The sequence below is a fragment of the Mchenga conophoros genome, linkage group LG23 (genome assembly GCF_057382185.1).
Source record: "Mchenga conophoros isolate Kocher_MC1m ecotype Shallow Benthic linkage group LG23, M_conophoros_male_GT1.1, whole genome shotgun sequence".
NCBI classification, from domain to species: Eukaryota; Metazoa; Chordata; class Actinopteri; order Cichliformes; family Cichlidae; genus Mchenga; species Mchenga conophoros.
Window position 1 is genome coordinate 6324540 of NC_140547.1, and position 16327 is coordinate 6340866.

The 16327-nt window shown below is 37.0% G+C and overlaps 1 protein-coding gene across 6 annotated transcripts in view; it reads left to right on the forward strand.

The window, feature by feature from the left end:
- Positions 1–16327, forward strand: part of sbno2b (strawberry notch homolog 2b) — a 61362-nt gene that overhangs the window by 13327 nt on the left and 31708 nt on the right. For 4 of the 6 annotated variants that reach the window (XM_085263706.1, XM_085263709.1, XM_085263711.1 and 1 more), the window contains exons 2-4: positions 3996–4222; positions 4959–5047; positions 14259–14382. In XM_085263706.1, coding sequence (XP_085119832.1) covers positions 4115–4222; positions 4959–5047; positions 14259–14382 — 321 coding nt within the window. In that variant the 5' untranslated portion in view covers positions 3996–4114. Of the gene's footprint in view, positions 1–2844; positions 3520–3995; positions 4223–4958; positions 5048–13604; positions 13707–14258; positions 14383–16327 lie in introns of those variants that run through there. The other 2 variants (XM_085263708.1, XM_085263713.1) reach the window with 2 other exon arrangements.

Genomic DNA, 16327 nt, shown 5'->3' on the forward strand with positions numbered 1-16327 from the left:
TGTCCTCACAAGGCTCCCAGTACACAGTCTCTGACTCCCTTGCCTTGCTTTTGTCTCCCTGCTTTGAGCTGCACTTTCTAGGGTGAAATCCGGCCATACATATTCAAAAAATATCTAATTTCCTTTTGCTTCAGACCTCTTGCCTAGGAAATTTGCCAGTTGGTTCTTTGCATTGGGCTTCCCCCTCATTTGTTTCACCTTTATCCAGACAGTATCACACAGGCAGCCTGAAGTGGAAAATGGCCTCCCTTTGTGTGTATTGGCTCTGCTAGTGGTGACTATCTTGGGCCAGGCCTCTGTCTCATACACTGACTTGCACACACTCGGACACACAAAGTCCTCCTTATTTAGACCCTCATGAACTCTATTAGGATTTATTACCTCAGCTTTGTCCCCAGTGAACATGTCTGGTCTGTGTTCCAGATTGGGGGCAAACTGGAGGAGGGAATGAAGGAAGGACAAGGGGAAGGAGGGTAGCAGTTTGAGTAGTAGTGTTTCTAATGTAACACAGACATGCTTTGTAAAGTGCTAAAACATTGGATCCCATCTGGTGAGATTCATTAGAGATTTGTTAGGCTTGTGGACTTTAAGTAGCAAAAAACTGACTTTAGTTTTATATATTGTTTATGTGATCTAGTTGGAAATCGCAGTTTATGGATTTAGATCCCATATAAGAGAAAAGAGGTTCTCTAAAATATACAGAGATATTATACTTGATATTAAATAATTTAGCTAATTGAGCCAAAGCAATTATTGTGCTGCATTCAGTTTTGCAATCGCTCAAATGCTTTTCCATTCAGGTTTTCCCTTTGTATATTTTTGTAGCTCTGTGTGTTTAAGATTGACAATGTTAAGGTATAGGCTTTACAGCATTTTAGGAATCTGTCTGCATATCTACGAGTTGAGTTGTAAGATACACATATTTTACGACATGAAAGGTCTTGTGAGTACACACTATTGGTGGTTTTACTGGCTGGAATTTGGCTTTGGGGGTTACTGAATGTGTAAGCAGTGGTCCTCGTCCAGCAGAGAGTGACACTCAGCGGCAGAAAGCTGTGCCATTTTCTGTTAATTCTGAACATTTGTTATACAATAATAAATCAAACCAATAAACACAACTGGTTTAAACATAATTTATTATAATTGATTTTCTTTTATTTATTTTTGGACCACCATGTCTGTATTAAATACTATTATGTTATGTTTGTTATTTAGCTTGTGCTCATTATAGGTTTATCCAGCGCAGTGCACACTGCTGTGGACCTCTGGCCATGATTTTAATTGGTTCTGTAATGAATGTGGAATCTTCAGTGATGTTGGATGACAACCAGCTAATGAGGACTGTCCATCAATAAATATCTGCTCAAACTCTGCATTATGAATAGAGATGGCACGATACCACTTTTTTATGTCCGATACCGATACCGATATCATAAATTTGGATATCTGCCGATACCGATATGAATCCGATATAGTGTTTTTTAATCAACAAAACTGTTTTTTAAATATCTTGCTGCATTTTGTATAAGTTCATACTCAAGTTTAAAACAACAACTACACTAAAGCTATTCTGTTATACCTGTATGCAAAAAAAAATATTTCATAGTTCAGCAATACTGATCAATCTAATAAACTTAAACCTACACCATCCTCCCTATTCTGGTATTTTAAAGAGTACTTAGCATAAATATTAAGCAACCTAACTAATAGGGTTCCAACTCCCAGCAACAACAAAAATAAATAAATAAAAAATAGGGAACCACCCCTCACGCGCCACCTCATGATGCTTAATCGACGTAATCAACCTTAATTTGATGCAGTGTGAAAAAAAATGCACAGAAATCAATTATTTTTCAAGAAATATTAAATAGATTCAACATCTTTCTTCAACAAAATTGCAGACTGCACAGATGGTACCTTCCCAAAGGAAAAAGTACTATAGCTTACTAGGGTATATATATTAGACTTAATAGTTACTATATACAGTAATTGACTTCTATTCATTTTACATCAAATTAAAACTTTGGGTGTCAGATAATTATTTATTAAAAGCTAGACATTTTAAATGAGAATAAGAAAGAAAAGTATGTCTTTGTGCCCCCTTTTCCCTGTTAATGCCCTATCAGCCCCCCTGGCTAAACTTTGCTAGATCCGCCCCTGCACAGTTACCAGCGTCAGCTACGTAGAAAAAGATCCTCGAGTAGAAAGTAATATTAAATACATTCTAACAACAGCTGATCAAGCTTAAACGTGCTGCTGTTGTTCAGCCGCTGGTTTCCTCTTTCTGGTGCAAAGTGGCCCAAAAGCAAACTAGAGACACGGAAAAGCCGATCAGCTGATCGTTAAGCAGTTTCATGATTGAAGTAGCAGCAAGAAGAGGCAGTCGCTCCATATATCGTTTGTTAAGCTTAACGCAGGAATGCTTTACAAACATTCAGAGATGGACTTACACACTTGCTTTACTTCTCTCGGGATAACTTTGTCGGAGATGAAATGCCGGGTTGCTAGCGAAGCTCCAAATGCTATCCAGACCATCGACAGGTCCCGCATGCCACAGCCGCTCTATCACGTGATGCATACTGCTCCGACGTGCTAACGTTCTGAGGTGAGTTACGGCGTGTTGCAAGTTTTGTGAGGTGCTTTCGTGATATTTAATGGATCGGATTACATTTTTTATTTTTCTCCGATATCCGATCCAGTAATTTAGGTCAGTATCGGACCGATACCGATACGTAATATCGGATCGGTCCATCTCTAATTATGAATAAGATTTGAATTCAGTTTGTGTTCTGACAAATGTAGCAGCCCTAAAATGTAAGGCCAATTGCTTTTTAATTTATCTTCATATTACCATTTTATCATATTTTGTAAATCATTTTAGTGCTTTATGACATATTTGAATTTCTCTATTTTTTCTCATAAACTGGACTCTGTTTATATGGCTATGCCAGACATAGTCTTTCTAAAACATATTTTTTTATGACATTGTCACGGCTGGCGGAGGGAGCCGTGTGGTGTGGAGGAAAAGGAGGACCCAAAATGCAGCAAACTGATGATACGAGTGACGTTTTATTTACAGGGTGGTAGTGGCAAAAACAGGCAATGAAGCACGAGTAATTACAAACGGAAACCTAAACTGGGAGAAACTAAGTGACAAACCTGGGACCATACAAAGGGGTGCGGGGCAGAGAGACGCAGAGACAGGAACACCATAGACCGCAGATGAATGTAGATTAACGCAGTGATACATGGATGAACGCAGACGAGCCGACAACGAACACAGACCGACACCCACTAAATATACACACACAAGGTAATCAGGTAATCACACACAGGAGGGAAGAACAGCTGAACCTAATACACCCGGGGACCGGAGGAGACAAGCTGAACACAATAACAGACACAGACCTTCAGAACAGAACAGGAAATCCAGAACACGAGCCTTCAAAATAAAACAGGAAACAGACTGATGTACAACACAACACGGGGACATGAACAGAGCACCAAGGACAGACACAGGTAGGGCTGACAATACACCAAACTTCAGGTTAACCCTAAACTAATACAGATCAGAAAAAACGCAAAACGCTGGGTCAACGACCCAGGACCATGACAGACATGGTTTTATGGATGCCGTTTGTTGAATAAAAAGAACAAAACTAAAATTACAAAACATGTATAACTGTCAGATTATATAAAATGGGGTTTGCATTATAGGCTAGTCTAAGAGCCTTTTCTCTGTGTATCCATCACTGCAGTTGCACATGGGCCAAATACTTCAATTTGAGATTTTGAGCTTTTTTATTGCTGAATCTGACTTTAAGTAAGCCATTAAGCCCACAGTTTCTGCTGATTTTCATGGCTTATTTATCTTTACACCATCTTCCTTGATTTTATAATTACCATATTTGCAGCGAAACTGCTTGACAGCTTTTTTCCTGTTGCTGTCCTCTTCATTTCCTATATGTCTCATCCATTCCTACTCTTTTTTTCAGGTCATGGACTGCATTTGCCCTTGTTAAAAGCCCTATTTCACACACAGCCAGCACCTGAGTGGTGGTCGGAAAGTCCATAGTTTAAGTCGGCTGGTGGTCATGAGTGAAGCTGTGGTCTGATGCCAACCCTCACCTCAGCGATGGCCATGGACGGGGAGAACTACCTGCATCCAGAAGGCCCTCAGCTGGACAACAGCTTGTTCTCTGTAACCCCCACTAGCATGGAGGTGTGTTTGCATTTTTATATATAGGCCTATTTGCATAACCTCCATAGTTTTTCTTCTTTTATGTTTCACTTCTTTAATATTTTTCAAAAAGGCAAAATAGATAAATAAAAGAGCATGTGTCACAAAATGCCACACATTTGGAAATGTGTGGCATTTTGCTGCAAATGTAGTTGGATAATCACTTGAATTTTGGTCTGGATCATCTTAACAGATCTAAAAGATTGTGCTTAAATACATAATCAAACAATCACATTTTCTAATGGTGTATTGTGAACAGAAAAGTAAATGATTCCACTAAAAAGTGATGAAAGCAGGCTTCCACCCTTTTCTGCTGTAATGGGATTATGATTGCTATTCCTGAGAATTTCTTTAAAAAACAAGCAAAAAAACCCCCCACCATACGTGAAACTGAAACTTTCCACCTCTCTAGATTACACTAAGGATGAATGTTATTGAATGCTGTTGAAATCACCGATTATTGGATTGCGCAACTACAGTGAAACATTTTGAAATCATTCCCAGGCATTCTTTGCCATCAGCTGCAGCATTCACTTCTTGGTGGGGTAAAGATGGGATTTATCTAAACAAAGTATTTTGTTTTTAGTATAACACATAGCAAAGTGCTGGTAATAGTATTGACTTATATTAAATTTGGACCAAGAGGAGAGCCTTTCCTGTGTGTTAAAGTCCTAATGCTGCTTTAAGTGATAAGTCTTTTTTTAATCTTTCTTTTTAGAGTTCAATATTTCCCACCCCCACTGCCTGGCCCCTCTCTTCTCACCAGAGTGGATACAGCATACACTGCCCTATGCAGTCTGGAAATCAGTAAGTTACAAGCACAGTTTACAGTATCTTCAAAGTGAATGCTCCATAACAATTACCATATTCAGTAGGGGTGTAGTAGCACATGTATTTCTCTTGAACTGTTCAGAAAGCTGGGTTGGGTATGAAATGCTCTTTTTTTTAATGTTCCCTGGGAGCCTAACAGTTATTGCCAGAAGACTATTTATATCAAGCAAAGTCTACCCAGCACCTTTTGTTGATGTTCTAGCTGTCTTTTTGGGTTTACTAGTTTATCTCAGTTAATTATGAATATGTTTTATTCTTTTTAATGGAAACATTTTTGATATTTGAATGATTTATTTACATTTTCAATGAAAAAAAAAAGATATATACTTGACAGTTAGTAGCACTCTAAGCACAGAATGCAGCATCTGAGTGCTGAATGCAGTCTGAAACCAAAGTTCAGACCAAACCCTGAGTTTCAAATGCTGTTACACCCCCAATGTTAAGCATTTAAAACAGGCAGTTTCCTGGTTTCCAAGTTTCACACATGAACTGACAAAATGCACTAGCAGTCTAGGGACTTAAATTATTATAAATTTTTCCTCATGTTGGTGTATTTGATCAATGCATACTTCCCTGAGACAGTGACATCCACATAGCACACAATCACTTCCACACATTTAAATGTGGTCAGTCAGAATGACATTTATATGTGTATCCTACAGCAATACATATAAATATAAAAAGAGCAAAAATTGTGAAAGAATTTTTAGAATTGGTCAAATATAGCTAGATAAGTGTATGATGGTGCTTAACCTCCTAAGCATGCATTTTTAATTTCTCTTTGATATTTGGGCATATTATGTAGAGCAAAATGTAGAGCAAAATTTAGTATTTTGGTCTAGACGACCCAAAATGTGATGTCCTCATATGTGGACGCCAGGTCCTAGGAGGTTAAACTCAGTTATATACGATTTATTATTAATCGGGTAAACTTGAGGGAAACATTTGTATATATTTGATAAATATAAACCTTTAGGATTGAAAGAAAATGGATACACTGGTCCAACCTAACATGAAATTATCATTTAGATGCATGTAAAAGTGTTTCTTTCAGTGGGCACATAACTTTTGAAACCCCCAAAGCTGATTGAATGTTTGTTTTTTACAGCTGATCACATTCTCATTCTAACACTCAACGACCAGCTCAGATCACTGGGCAGGTCTTCTTTATCAAATCTCTTTTATTTCCCGTAGTGAGTGGCCCAGTGTCAGACTTAACTGCAGGATCTCTCAGTGCTAAATGAACGTTTTCTCCTAAGTTGTGCATGTATAAAGTTAAACTGGAAAAGGGCTGCGTAACGTCTTGTTTTTGTTGGCAGAAAGAACCACAGTCGTTATCACGAACTGCACTCCATGCATTTAGCCACAGCTGTGCACTCAGGAACATTTTGACATTTTAATCTGTTAAAGATCAGGTGCACTTTGTATAAGCACTCTGATATAAAAGGTCATATGTACCGTTTATGTATCTGTGCAGTATGGGTTAGCATTTTTTTCAGCAGAATTGTTTAATTCTATGATACATGCTAAATATTAGAGCAGTCATTATGGTTCTTTCTTGCATCATGAAAACTATCAGGGTCTTAAAAGTGATATCGTCATTAGGCTTTTGCTTTAACCAGTCCAAACTTAAAAACTATGTGCATTAAATCTGAGAATTGAGTGGGCTTGTATATAGTATCTATTTGGTGATTCAGTGGATAGTGACTTGTTATTTTAAAGATGAATTTAGTCATCACCAAGATTGTGTCATATTGAAGATAACTGAAGAAGTGTTTGTTAAAGAAGTGGTGTTTTCTATTGTTATTGCTGCCAGTGCAGTGCGTCTTTGAAAGTTCAAGTGCCAGATGACGTTGAAAGCAGGGTCTGTGGTTTTCAAGTTCACTCAAAGTGGAATTTTCTGACATCAAGTTGCGTTTACAACACTCTTATCTCACTCTCTGTTTTACAATGTACAATACAATCAAATTCACAAGGGGTCTGTGGTTTATTGCAAGATTGGTTTGATTGAATTTCAACTAGTTCTTCAGTACTGTGTTTTGAGGACCCCTCATTTGAGGAAGTCTTTGTGTACTCTCAGTTTTGTTTTAGAGTGAAGTGGCTGACTGGTTTTTAGAAGAACCAAGTCTTTGATCAAGAGATTTAATTCACGTTAATCATTCCTTCTGCAGCACTTCAAAAATTATTCAGTCCTGCTCCTAGTTTATTTAATGGCTCAGTATCACTAAAATAGACAAAGAAAAAAAGTAACTAAGAAATGTTAGTGGTTGCTTGATTATTACATTTAATTTTTCTTTCAGATTTGGTGACCAGTTTTAAGTAGTTGCAGCATTCGAGGTTGCTCGGTGTTTGAGTGTGCCTTCACCCTCAACTTGTGGGCGACCACTTTAAATTGCAAAACAATTACACAATTCCCTTTGTGGGAGGCAACAATTGTAGTCCAACTCAGATTGAATGCAGTCACTCTTAACAAATTGGGACGGTTTGAAAATAATTTCCATTGAATTCATTAATGAAGATGAATTCATTAATTGCCTACACATTGCACTCAGCCTGCGCTGATCAGTGCATCTGATGTGCAATGTGTGTGTGTCTCTTTGGAATAGGGAATTTGGCTTACCTGGTTGTATTCTGATGCAAGGTTGTAGAGTTCCTGTCTTCTTTTACAGTTAAATTTACTGTCCTACATTAAGCAATATCACTTCTCCACTGTCTCCGGAGAAATTTCCTTATTTCCATTTCAGATTACTTGGGTTCTGACTGGACTCTTAATGTAAATACTTTCTGTAGTTTCTCTGTAGATGGAGCCAGAATTGCAAAAGATTACAAAAGATTGACGATTTTTTTTTGCCAATTTATCTCAGTTCATTGCTGTATTTCACAAACTGCTGCATGTATTTGCCAGCTTGACCCCATTCAATCTCAAACTGACTGCAGGCTGGCTCTGTATTATTGCCGTGTTATTGCTGTCTTCCCACACCAAAGTTACTTTGAAGATGGTAACAGTCGCAGTCGTGTCACAGTCGTGGTTCTCTGTCTTTAAAGCAACCATTTCAAAGGCAACAAGAGTTTCCCAAGTTTGAATGTGGCATGAGTAAACAGGACAGAGGACTAAACCTCCAGTTTCTGCATCTCTACATTACCCTGCTAATTTTTGATGTTCAGTGTGGCACGACCCTGTGTGTGTTACTTCTTTTGAAGGATCCTCAGGTTACAGAGCAGGCTGCAGCTAAGTATGATTGACTTGCTCTCCACAGTCAGAATGAAACTGATTGGTGTCGAAAGCCCTCAGCTGTCCACTCACATTGCTACTGGGCACAAGCTGAGAAGTGAATAGCTCACAAGACCCCATTGAGGGAAGAATGTGAATGGACCAGTGCTCTGTTTACACAGATTGATGGACTGGCTGACTGATTCTGCCCCTGCGCAGCAGAAATGATCCTTATAAAGAGTAATAAAAACATCACCTAGATTCTAGTGACAGTTACAGCAGGAGGAAGTTCATTTTAGTATTAGAGCTTACTAAAGCATACATCTCATTATAGTAGCTCTGGAGATGAGTTTTATATGAAATGTGGAGCACTTGAGAATATGTGAATTGTCTGTGATTAATCTGTGTGCTTTGGGTTGTAGAAAAACCAAGGCACTTTCTCACCCATTGGGAATATAATAAAATCCAGAACAATAGGAGTGTGTTTGATTTAGGGCTCTGTTTTGGCACATGCTCATCACTGGTGAACAAGCATTTTTGTGTGTGTGTGTGTGTGTGTGTGTGGGTGGGGGTACTGTAAAGGTTATACGCTCACTTGCACCATTACCTACTTTGTATCTTGGCGATTCGTTATTCACTTAACTTAGTGGAAAGTTGCAGTACAGCATGTACTTTGCAAATGAGGCAGAATATTGCAGTGAGTTTTCCTGATAGGGCTTGCTCTCCACCTGCTTGAAGCAGGTTAACAGCTCAGCAATTCTCTGTTCTGTAATATTGTTCAAGCTGGTTGCCAGCAGAGACATTGAGGTACAGGCATAAGCTACTAGCTGCAATAGAATAGCAAGAATCACCCCGCTAATAATGCTGTATTTCTCAGTTTATCATTATCTGGCCTAAACATGTAGAATTCAATTATAAAGACAAGAAAAGGATAAATTAAGAGTTGTGTGTGAGTTCATAGCTTACCAAATAGAAGGCAACAGGTCATTCTCTCAACTTAAATTGATTATATCTACTGTCCAGCTGCAATTTCACAGAACTACTTCACTGTCTCTTAATTTAATCTATTAATTTATTTACTAATGGAACCAGCTACAAACTCACAGCATAGGTTATATGAGCAAAACACTGACCTGTTAAAATTTACCTTTTTATTAACACACAGTGACAGCAGTCTTACCCTGGTATCTTTATTCAGAAGAACCATGTTTTTTGTCACAGCAGGTTGAAATTTTGGAGGTGGCGGTTTGCATTTGCATGTAAAGCTGTGAAATATGAAATGAACATTAGCAAAAACATTATCTTCTCTTGACAGTTTGTTGCACTGTGGTTTTGATATTTACAACTCTGCATGTCCCAGACAATGAAGAAACTTATTTGTCTGTCCCCACCCTATATCCTGCTGTGTTATTTTTAGTCATATTGGTATCAACATCACTGTATCTGGCACTGGCTGAATATTTGTCTTCTCTAGTTATGTGAAGATGGCACATCATCAAGGCTAAAAATCTAATTCATAAATCCAATTTAAAAAGATCCAAACACTGAAAAATATTTCAGCAGTTGCTGCATAGAGATTACATGGTATGTGTTAGCTTATGCAAAAAAATAAAATAAAATACAGTACGAGTTAAATAATCTGTAGAGAGTCTTTTCGGAGAGACTGTAATTCAGGTGATATTATAGTTATGATTTACAAATTCAATATGTGTCATATGGCCATCTTAAACTTTCTGTTTTTAATAGAGACACTCCCTAAGTGTGTCTGTGCATATGTTTGTGTGTGTGTACCACAGGCAGATTGTGGGTTGCAACTTCGTCATGATCAGCCCATCCAAACAGCATGAGTGACTGATTGATATATTTATCACAGGAAACCAAAGATGAAAAATAAAAAACATAACAACATAACACTTATAGTGCATACTTGTCCAGCTTTTAAATAATTTGAATAATACCATTTGTAAATGTTTGAACTCTCAGTTTTTCACGCATCTTCAAAGCCCTGTTTAGGACGTTAAATACTTTAAATAGACTCTTTACTTTGTTTTAGAGTTAAAGTTAGGTTAAGGTGTAGGTTTAGGGTAGGGTTAGAGTGAGAGTTGACTGTTATTCTTGGTGATAGAACCTGGCGGTTTGAGGTTCAGTAATGCATATATCTTAGTCAGTGTCCTCACAAAGATGTGATTAAAGTGCCCTACACACATACTCACATAGCAGGTAGTCATTGTAAGGGAAAAACTGGAAACTGAGAACCAGTTTTAGAATGAAAAACTCCATTTGATTTTTAAACATAAGTAGAAACTAATTTTCTGCTCAGTTAAATATTTTCAAGTGATTTAATTAACAGTTTATTGCAGGAATAATGGTTAGGTCTGCCCACACAGCTGCTTTTCCTGCTTTACACAACATATCAGCAATGTACAGTTAGAACACCACAGCCTCTTCATGTTTTATGGATTCATTCGTGTAGTGAAAGGATTTTTGATATTTACTCCAAAATTAGCTTTGACCTGCTACCTGTCTTCTCTGCATTATTTAGCATCTTTAGCACAGTACTACCTAGAGTCACACTGGAGTGTTTCCCACTGCCATGAGCCAAAGTTCACTGCGGGAGATAAATTTAGAATAGAAATATAGATTAGACTAGAATTGTCCTTTATTGTCCCTTGTTGGAGAAATTTGCGTGTTCCAGCAGCAAAGTGACAGGCAGATGGAGCATGTATACACTATATTAAAGAATATACAATAAAAAAAAACAAGAAATAAGAGACTGTATAACATAAGAAAAAAGAATACACTACAGTTATTAAAAATAGCATACTCAGATTCAAAGAAATGTGCTTCCGAGTAGGATCCTTTTTTTTTTTTTTTTTTTAAAGCTGTACTTCGTGAGATACTCCTAGGAATCAGAGCAGTTGCATGTCTTTGTTTACTTTGTAATCTTGGGCATCCCGTAGATGTTGATAATGATCTCAGATTTTTCTATGGAAGAAGCCGAAAACACTTTAACATCATTGTAAAGTGCTCATGTTTGCTCACAGTAAACAGTTCATGGCTACTCCTGAATTGGGCAAAATGTGACAAACTTACTTTTATCTACAATCACTTTCAGGTAATCTTAAATGTACATTAAATTCCTGTGTTTATTCACTGTTAGCATAGCTTTAAATATTTATTTATTTATTTATTTTTATTTCAGGATTAATTTCCAAAGTTACTGCAAGTTCCGCACCTCCATAGGAGTTTGCTTTAAGGATGATGCCTTAATCCTGAAGGTGTCAGCACTATAGTGAACCACTTTGAAGCTGAAACACATTCTAATGTTTAAAGTAAAGAGCGTAGAAAATGACTATAGACTTTTGTACAATCATTGTTTGAAATGCACATCAGGTCTGATCCTTTAAAGACCCTAATTATGAACTTCTCAATAAGTAAGGGGCACAGGATGCCAGGAAGTAATTTATCTGAAAACCTAATAATAAACATAATTCTAGCAAACTTGTAAAATCGCAGTAATTGAAAGACAGTTGAGATAACTGCACACTAGAACAGAAAACCAAGGTGTGCGGAAAAGCAAAGTTATAGATATTATTATCTATGCACAGCTTCAGGCTATGCATGATGAGATAAACAGTAAGTCATTCAGCTACTTTAGCTGAGAGACCCTCACTGGCTTTGTGTTATTGGAAGGCAGCTTATGCTGTCCTGCCAAGACTTCTGTTGTAATAATATCACACTCATATCACTGTTTGCTAAGGGGATTTCCAGTGTGGATGGTTGTTACTATTCGCGGTGTTTTCTGAGAACTAATCATGTTCTTTACCTTTTTTTTCTCATTTATATTTATCGCCATGATTAATCTTGTCTTTTTCCATTGTGTAGGCAAACTACTTGTTCTCACACTAACTCCCCATCTACTTGATTGAGGAAAAATAAGTTTAACAAAGACCTCATTGTTGTCTTGTTTTGTTTTTTTAAGTTAACCTACTTATTAGAGGTGGGAATCACCATACATCCCACGATACGATATTATCACAATACTTAACGCACGATACGATATTATTGCAATTTTTTAAAATATTTTGCGATATTCAGATTCTGTACATAAAGGTAAACTTTATCAATATTCATTTTCTCTAATATCAAAGTCTCGCACTCAGTCTTTCTCTCATTTCAGTCAGTTTTGTTGTTGACAAACTGAACGGTTTGTATTACAGTCTAGTCCAACTTAACTGAATGCAACCATCTGGTACAATTATAGCTATTCTGCACTATGCAATATGAAAACTATGCAGCCCCTTCAGCAACTGAAGAATTTGAAAGTAAATTAAAACAAAATATAATTTTATATTAAATAAAAAAGTTTTAAACTTAATTAAAATAAAACATGTCTTAAATTAAAATAAGTAAACTGTCATGTTTATTGCTGCCAAAAAACGTTAAACACATTTGGACAGTGAAGGAATGTCAGGATTCTTTCTCAGAAAAAGGATCAACATGCTCTGAAGTCAGAGCACAAAAACCCTTTTGTAACAAAATATCGATTTCTGCTGTCCCTGTATCGATACATTATTAGCGAACAAAATATCACGATACTACACAGTATCGATTTTTTCCCCCACCCCTACTACTTATCAGCCAGACGCCCCTTTCATCCGCAAAAATTCAAACGAAAAATCGATGGCTGCATAAGTAACCAAGTGAGAGAATTGGTTATATAAAACAATAACCAAGATAAAGATAACATATTCTCAGCAAATACTGAATGTGTGACCACGTACAATCTCAAATATTGAATATTCGGCAACATGTCATTTTGTTGTTCATTAATAAATGAACAATTTTCAGCTATTTATTAATAAGTGACTTTATGTATATATATATATATATGTATATATTGTACTATTCTTAGTTAGCGTATTGTCTGTCTTGTTAATGTTTGTTTATAATGGAGCACTGTAACAAAAAAATAATTCCCCCAGGGATCAATAAAGTATTTTGATTCTGATTCTGATTGAAATCAGAGGAACCATGTTTCCATAGTTTGGTTTCCTTACACTGGATTAGGACTGCCCTTTCATCCCCTTGATGTATTTTGACCTTAAATCAATCAGGCCTGCTGATCTAATCCTTTGAATAGATTTGGACGTTTCCAATCCTTCAGTTCTGAGCCCTGGAACATGATTGGGTGAGACGAATATGGGATGGTCCTTTTATAGTTCCACCTTTACAAGGGTTTAGTTTTGCTTTCATTTTGACTGTGCTTTTACCACTCATAGACGAGTAAGCTTGTTGCATTATGATGACTTGTACTCAGGAAGAAACTGAAAATATCGCAGGAGTTCTATTGGACAGTTTCAGATATTAGCACAGTAGACAAAGTGAAGGTTGTTATTCGGGAGAAATGGATCTTTGAAACGGGTAGGAGCTGCTCTTATTCTCTGTACTTAGACTTTCTGTTGATAGCTCTCGCTTACCCTCTGGGTTTTTCTAATCTTGTCTATCTCTGCCTGTCTGTCCCGAGATACATGTTTAGCTTGTTTCTTTTAATACCTGGTGCCTGTTTTTTGTTATTATTTATTTACTAAGACAAAGATTTCAAGAGTTACAAGAGACTAGATTGGGCTTGAAAATGCCATAAGGGAACAAACTGAAAGTGTTCCGCCTTCACCTGTTAGGCGTGTGTGGAATTTAAAAAAAAATGTTTTGTAACACAGTATTATAACTTAAGACCATTAACTTTTAGTTAGACAATACTAAATAACAAGCAGCACCCGGCACGCTTGTCTTGGAGTACTTTGGTGTACTACTTAAATGTCAGCTTCACATGTCTGCTACTTACTGTACAGGTATAAAAGCCTGTGAACTTTGGCAGCTTTAAGGTGTTTGTAGCTGAATGAGTATAAACCTTGTTATTATTTGAAAAAGCTATGTGTAACAGTTAAACAGACTAAACTTTGTCTTTCTTTCTAGGCAGTACCACTTAAACGGCAGAGCTTTCACCAACATTCCAGATATGCCAGTGGATATATACCCGGGAATCTCTGACATGGACTTTCCCGGCCTCAACTTCTCTAGGAATGGAGAGTTTACCCAGGTTGGTTTTTATTTAGCACTTGTACATGCTGACCTACAGATGGTCTCACCGGAACAGTTTTTATTTCACAAGTCTTTGGAAATCTACTGAAGAAAGGGTGGACATTTTTTCCAAAAGATGTTCCCTCATTTGCTGGATTTGTGATGATATTGGAATGGCTTCAAGAATCGGGATGAAGATAGTCTTATAAATACAGAAAGATGTATTTGTCTTGCAGTTTTGTTTTGAGTTTTTTCGTTTATTTGTTTTGTCTACCACTCTCATTTACTTGCTCATCATAGGGAAGGATAATACCTCCCACTCACCCCTTTCATCTTGCCTTTCATGTGTATTAAGTTGAGCCTTAATTTACCGTAGAGAAACCTTATTAAAGCCTGATGTTGTCTAGACGACTGCAGCAGCACCTGCCCAATTCCTGTCAAGGCATGTCATTAATAGGAAGCTATAATTGTGTGATCCTCTCTTCTATGGTTTTATGCCTTTAGAAGTCGGCGTTTTAGTCATGCTTCAAATCATTTTACAAATATTAAGCATCTTAGAAAGTCCTGGAAGTTTTTTCAGCTACTGTGAATTATTTCAGTGCCTGTGAGACTATGCTTAACTTGGACATTCATTCAAAAATGGGAAATACTTAAACAGGGGCATTGAAGACACAGACTTCTACCCATACCCATTACTTTGCATCATTTGCATTTTTTATTTCTAAGTACTTTTGTGTCCATTCAGCCAGTACTTTATAGCTAGTATTGTATGAACAGGAGCCATTGTAATTGCACAGACCAGTGAATTTCTAATCTGAATCCATTTTGAGTTTATGAGTGTCATTATGGAACCACATTAAAACACAATATGCTATGATGATGAGTTTTAAAGAAGAGAGCCACTAACTAGAGAAGGCGTAGCTGTCCGGGCTTTCCTTAGTCCAGCATAAAGCCAAAGCAGCCACAGTGGTGGCTCAAGATAAGGGATCCTTGCTTTGCATATGCATTTTTTCTATAACATATTTCCTCATTATGTTCCTACGAGGCAACTCTTTAAACAGTAGTTCTAATAAAAATGTAGAAAATGCAGATTGTAAAAAATAATAATGTTTTTCAATCCTGGTGCATGAAATACACTTCTGGACATGACTATAATTAATTGGACAAATCTATCTTTAGTCAGAAGAGATGCTGGAACAGCTCCTTGCCGTAGCAAATTGACAGCATAGCCTGGCCAGTGAACAATGTATTGTCTGTAGATAAAAGCATGCATTTACATTCTATGATAAAGAAATCATAGAATAAAAAAATTCTAATAACAAGTTCTCATATAGTTTTTGCTCAGATGTTTTGCATCAACCAGAAGAACTAAAAGATCTTAAATACATTTAATGAACGTGCACATTATAGGTACGTTATGACAAAGCTGCAAGGATAATTCAGAGTTTTTTGTTGTTGATATCCAGTTTCCAGACACATCATTTGTAGTCCATCATTACTAGCAGTTTCAAATGAAGCACAAGCAGACACAGAATCTACACGCAAGAGTTTCACTTCATGTTTGGCTCCAGATGTTTGAATGAGTCTAATAATTCTCTCTTTAAAAAAAAAAAGGAAAAAAAAGGCAAGGTTTTATTGGTTTGTAAGACTGGTGGGAGGGGTTTAAAATCAAAAGCTACACATGTCATATATTATACAAAAGAAAGTTACGTGTCATGCGCGTGTATTGTAGTGCTTACATGGATTGTGTGATTCATGTGGGGTTTCCCTAGTTTTCCAAATGCATGTTTTAGCCTGTCTGGATTGAGCTTTCTTCTGTAAAGTAATCATACAGGGCTCCTGAGTGTATGACACAGATGTCTAATTATCTGTAGGTACATAATTAGAAAACAGTTGTTGTGAGATTTAGTTTAGATTACCTCTTTTCACAAGCAGTAAGTAGTGGAGATTTGTTTTCGTGGTGT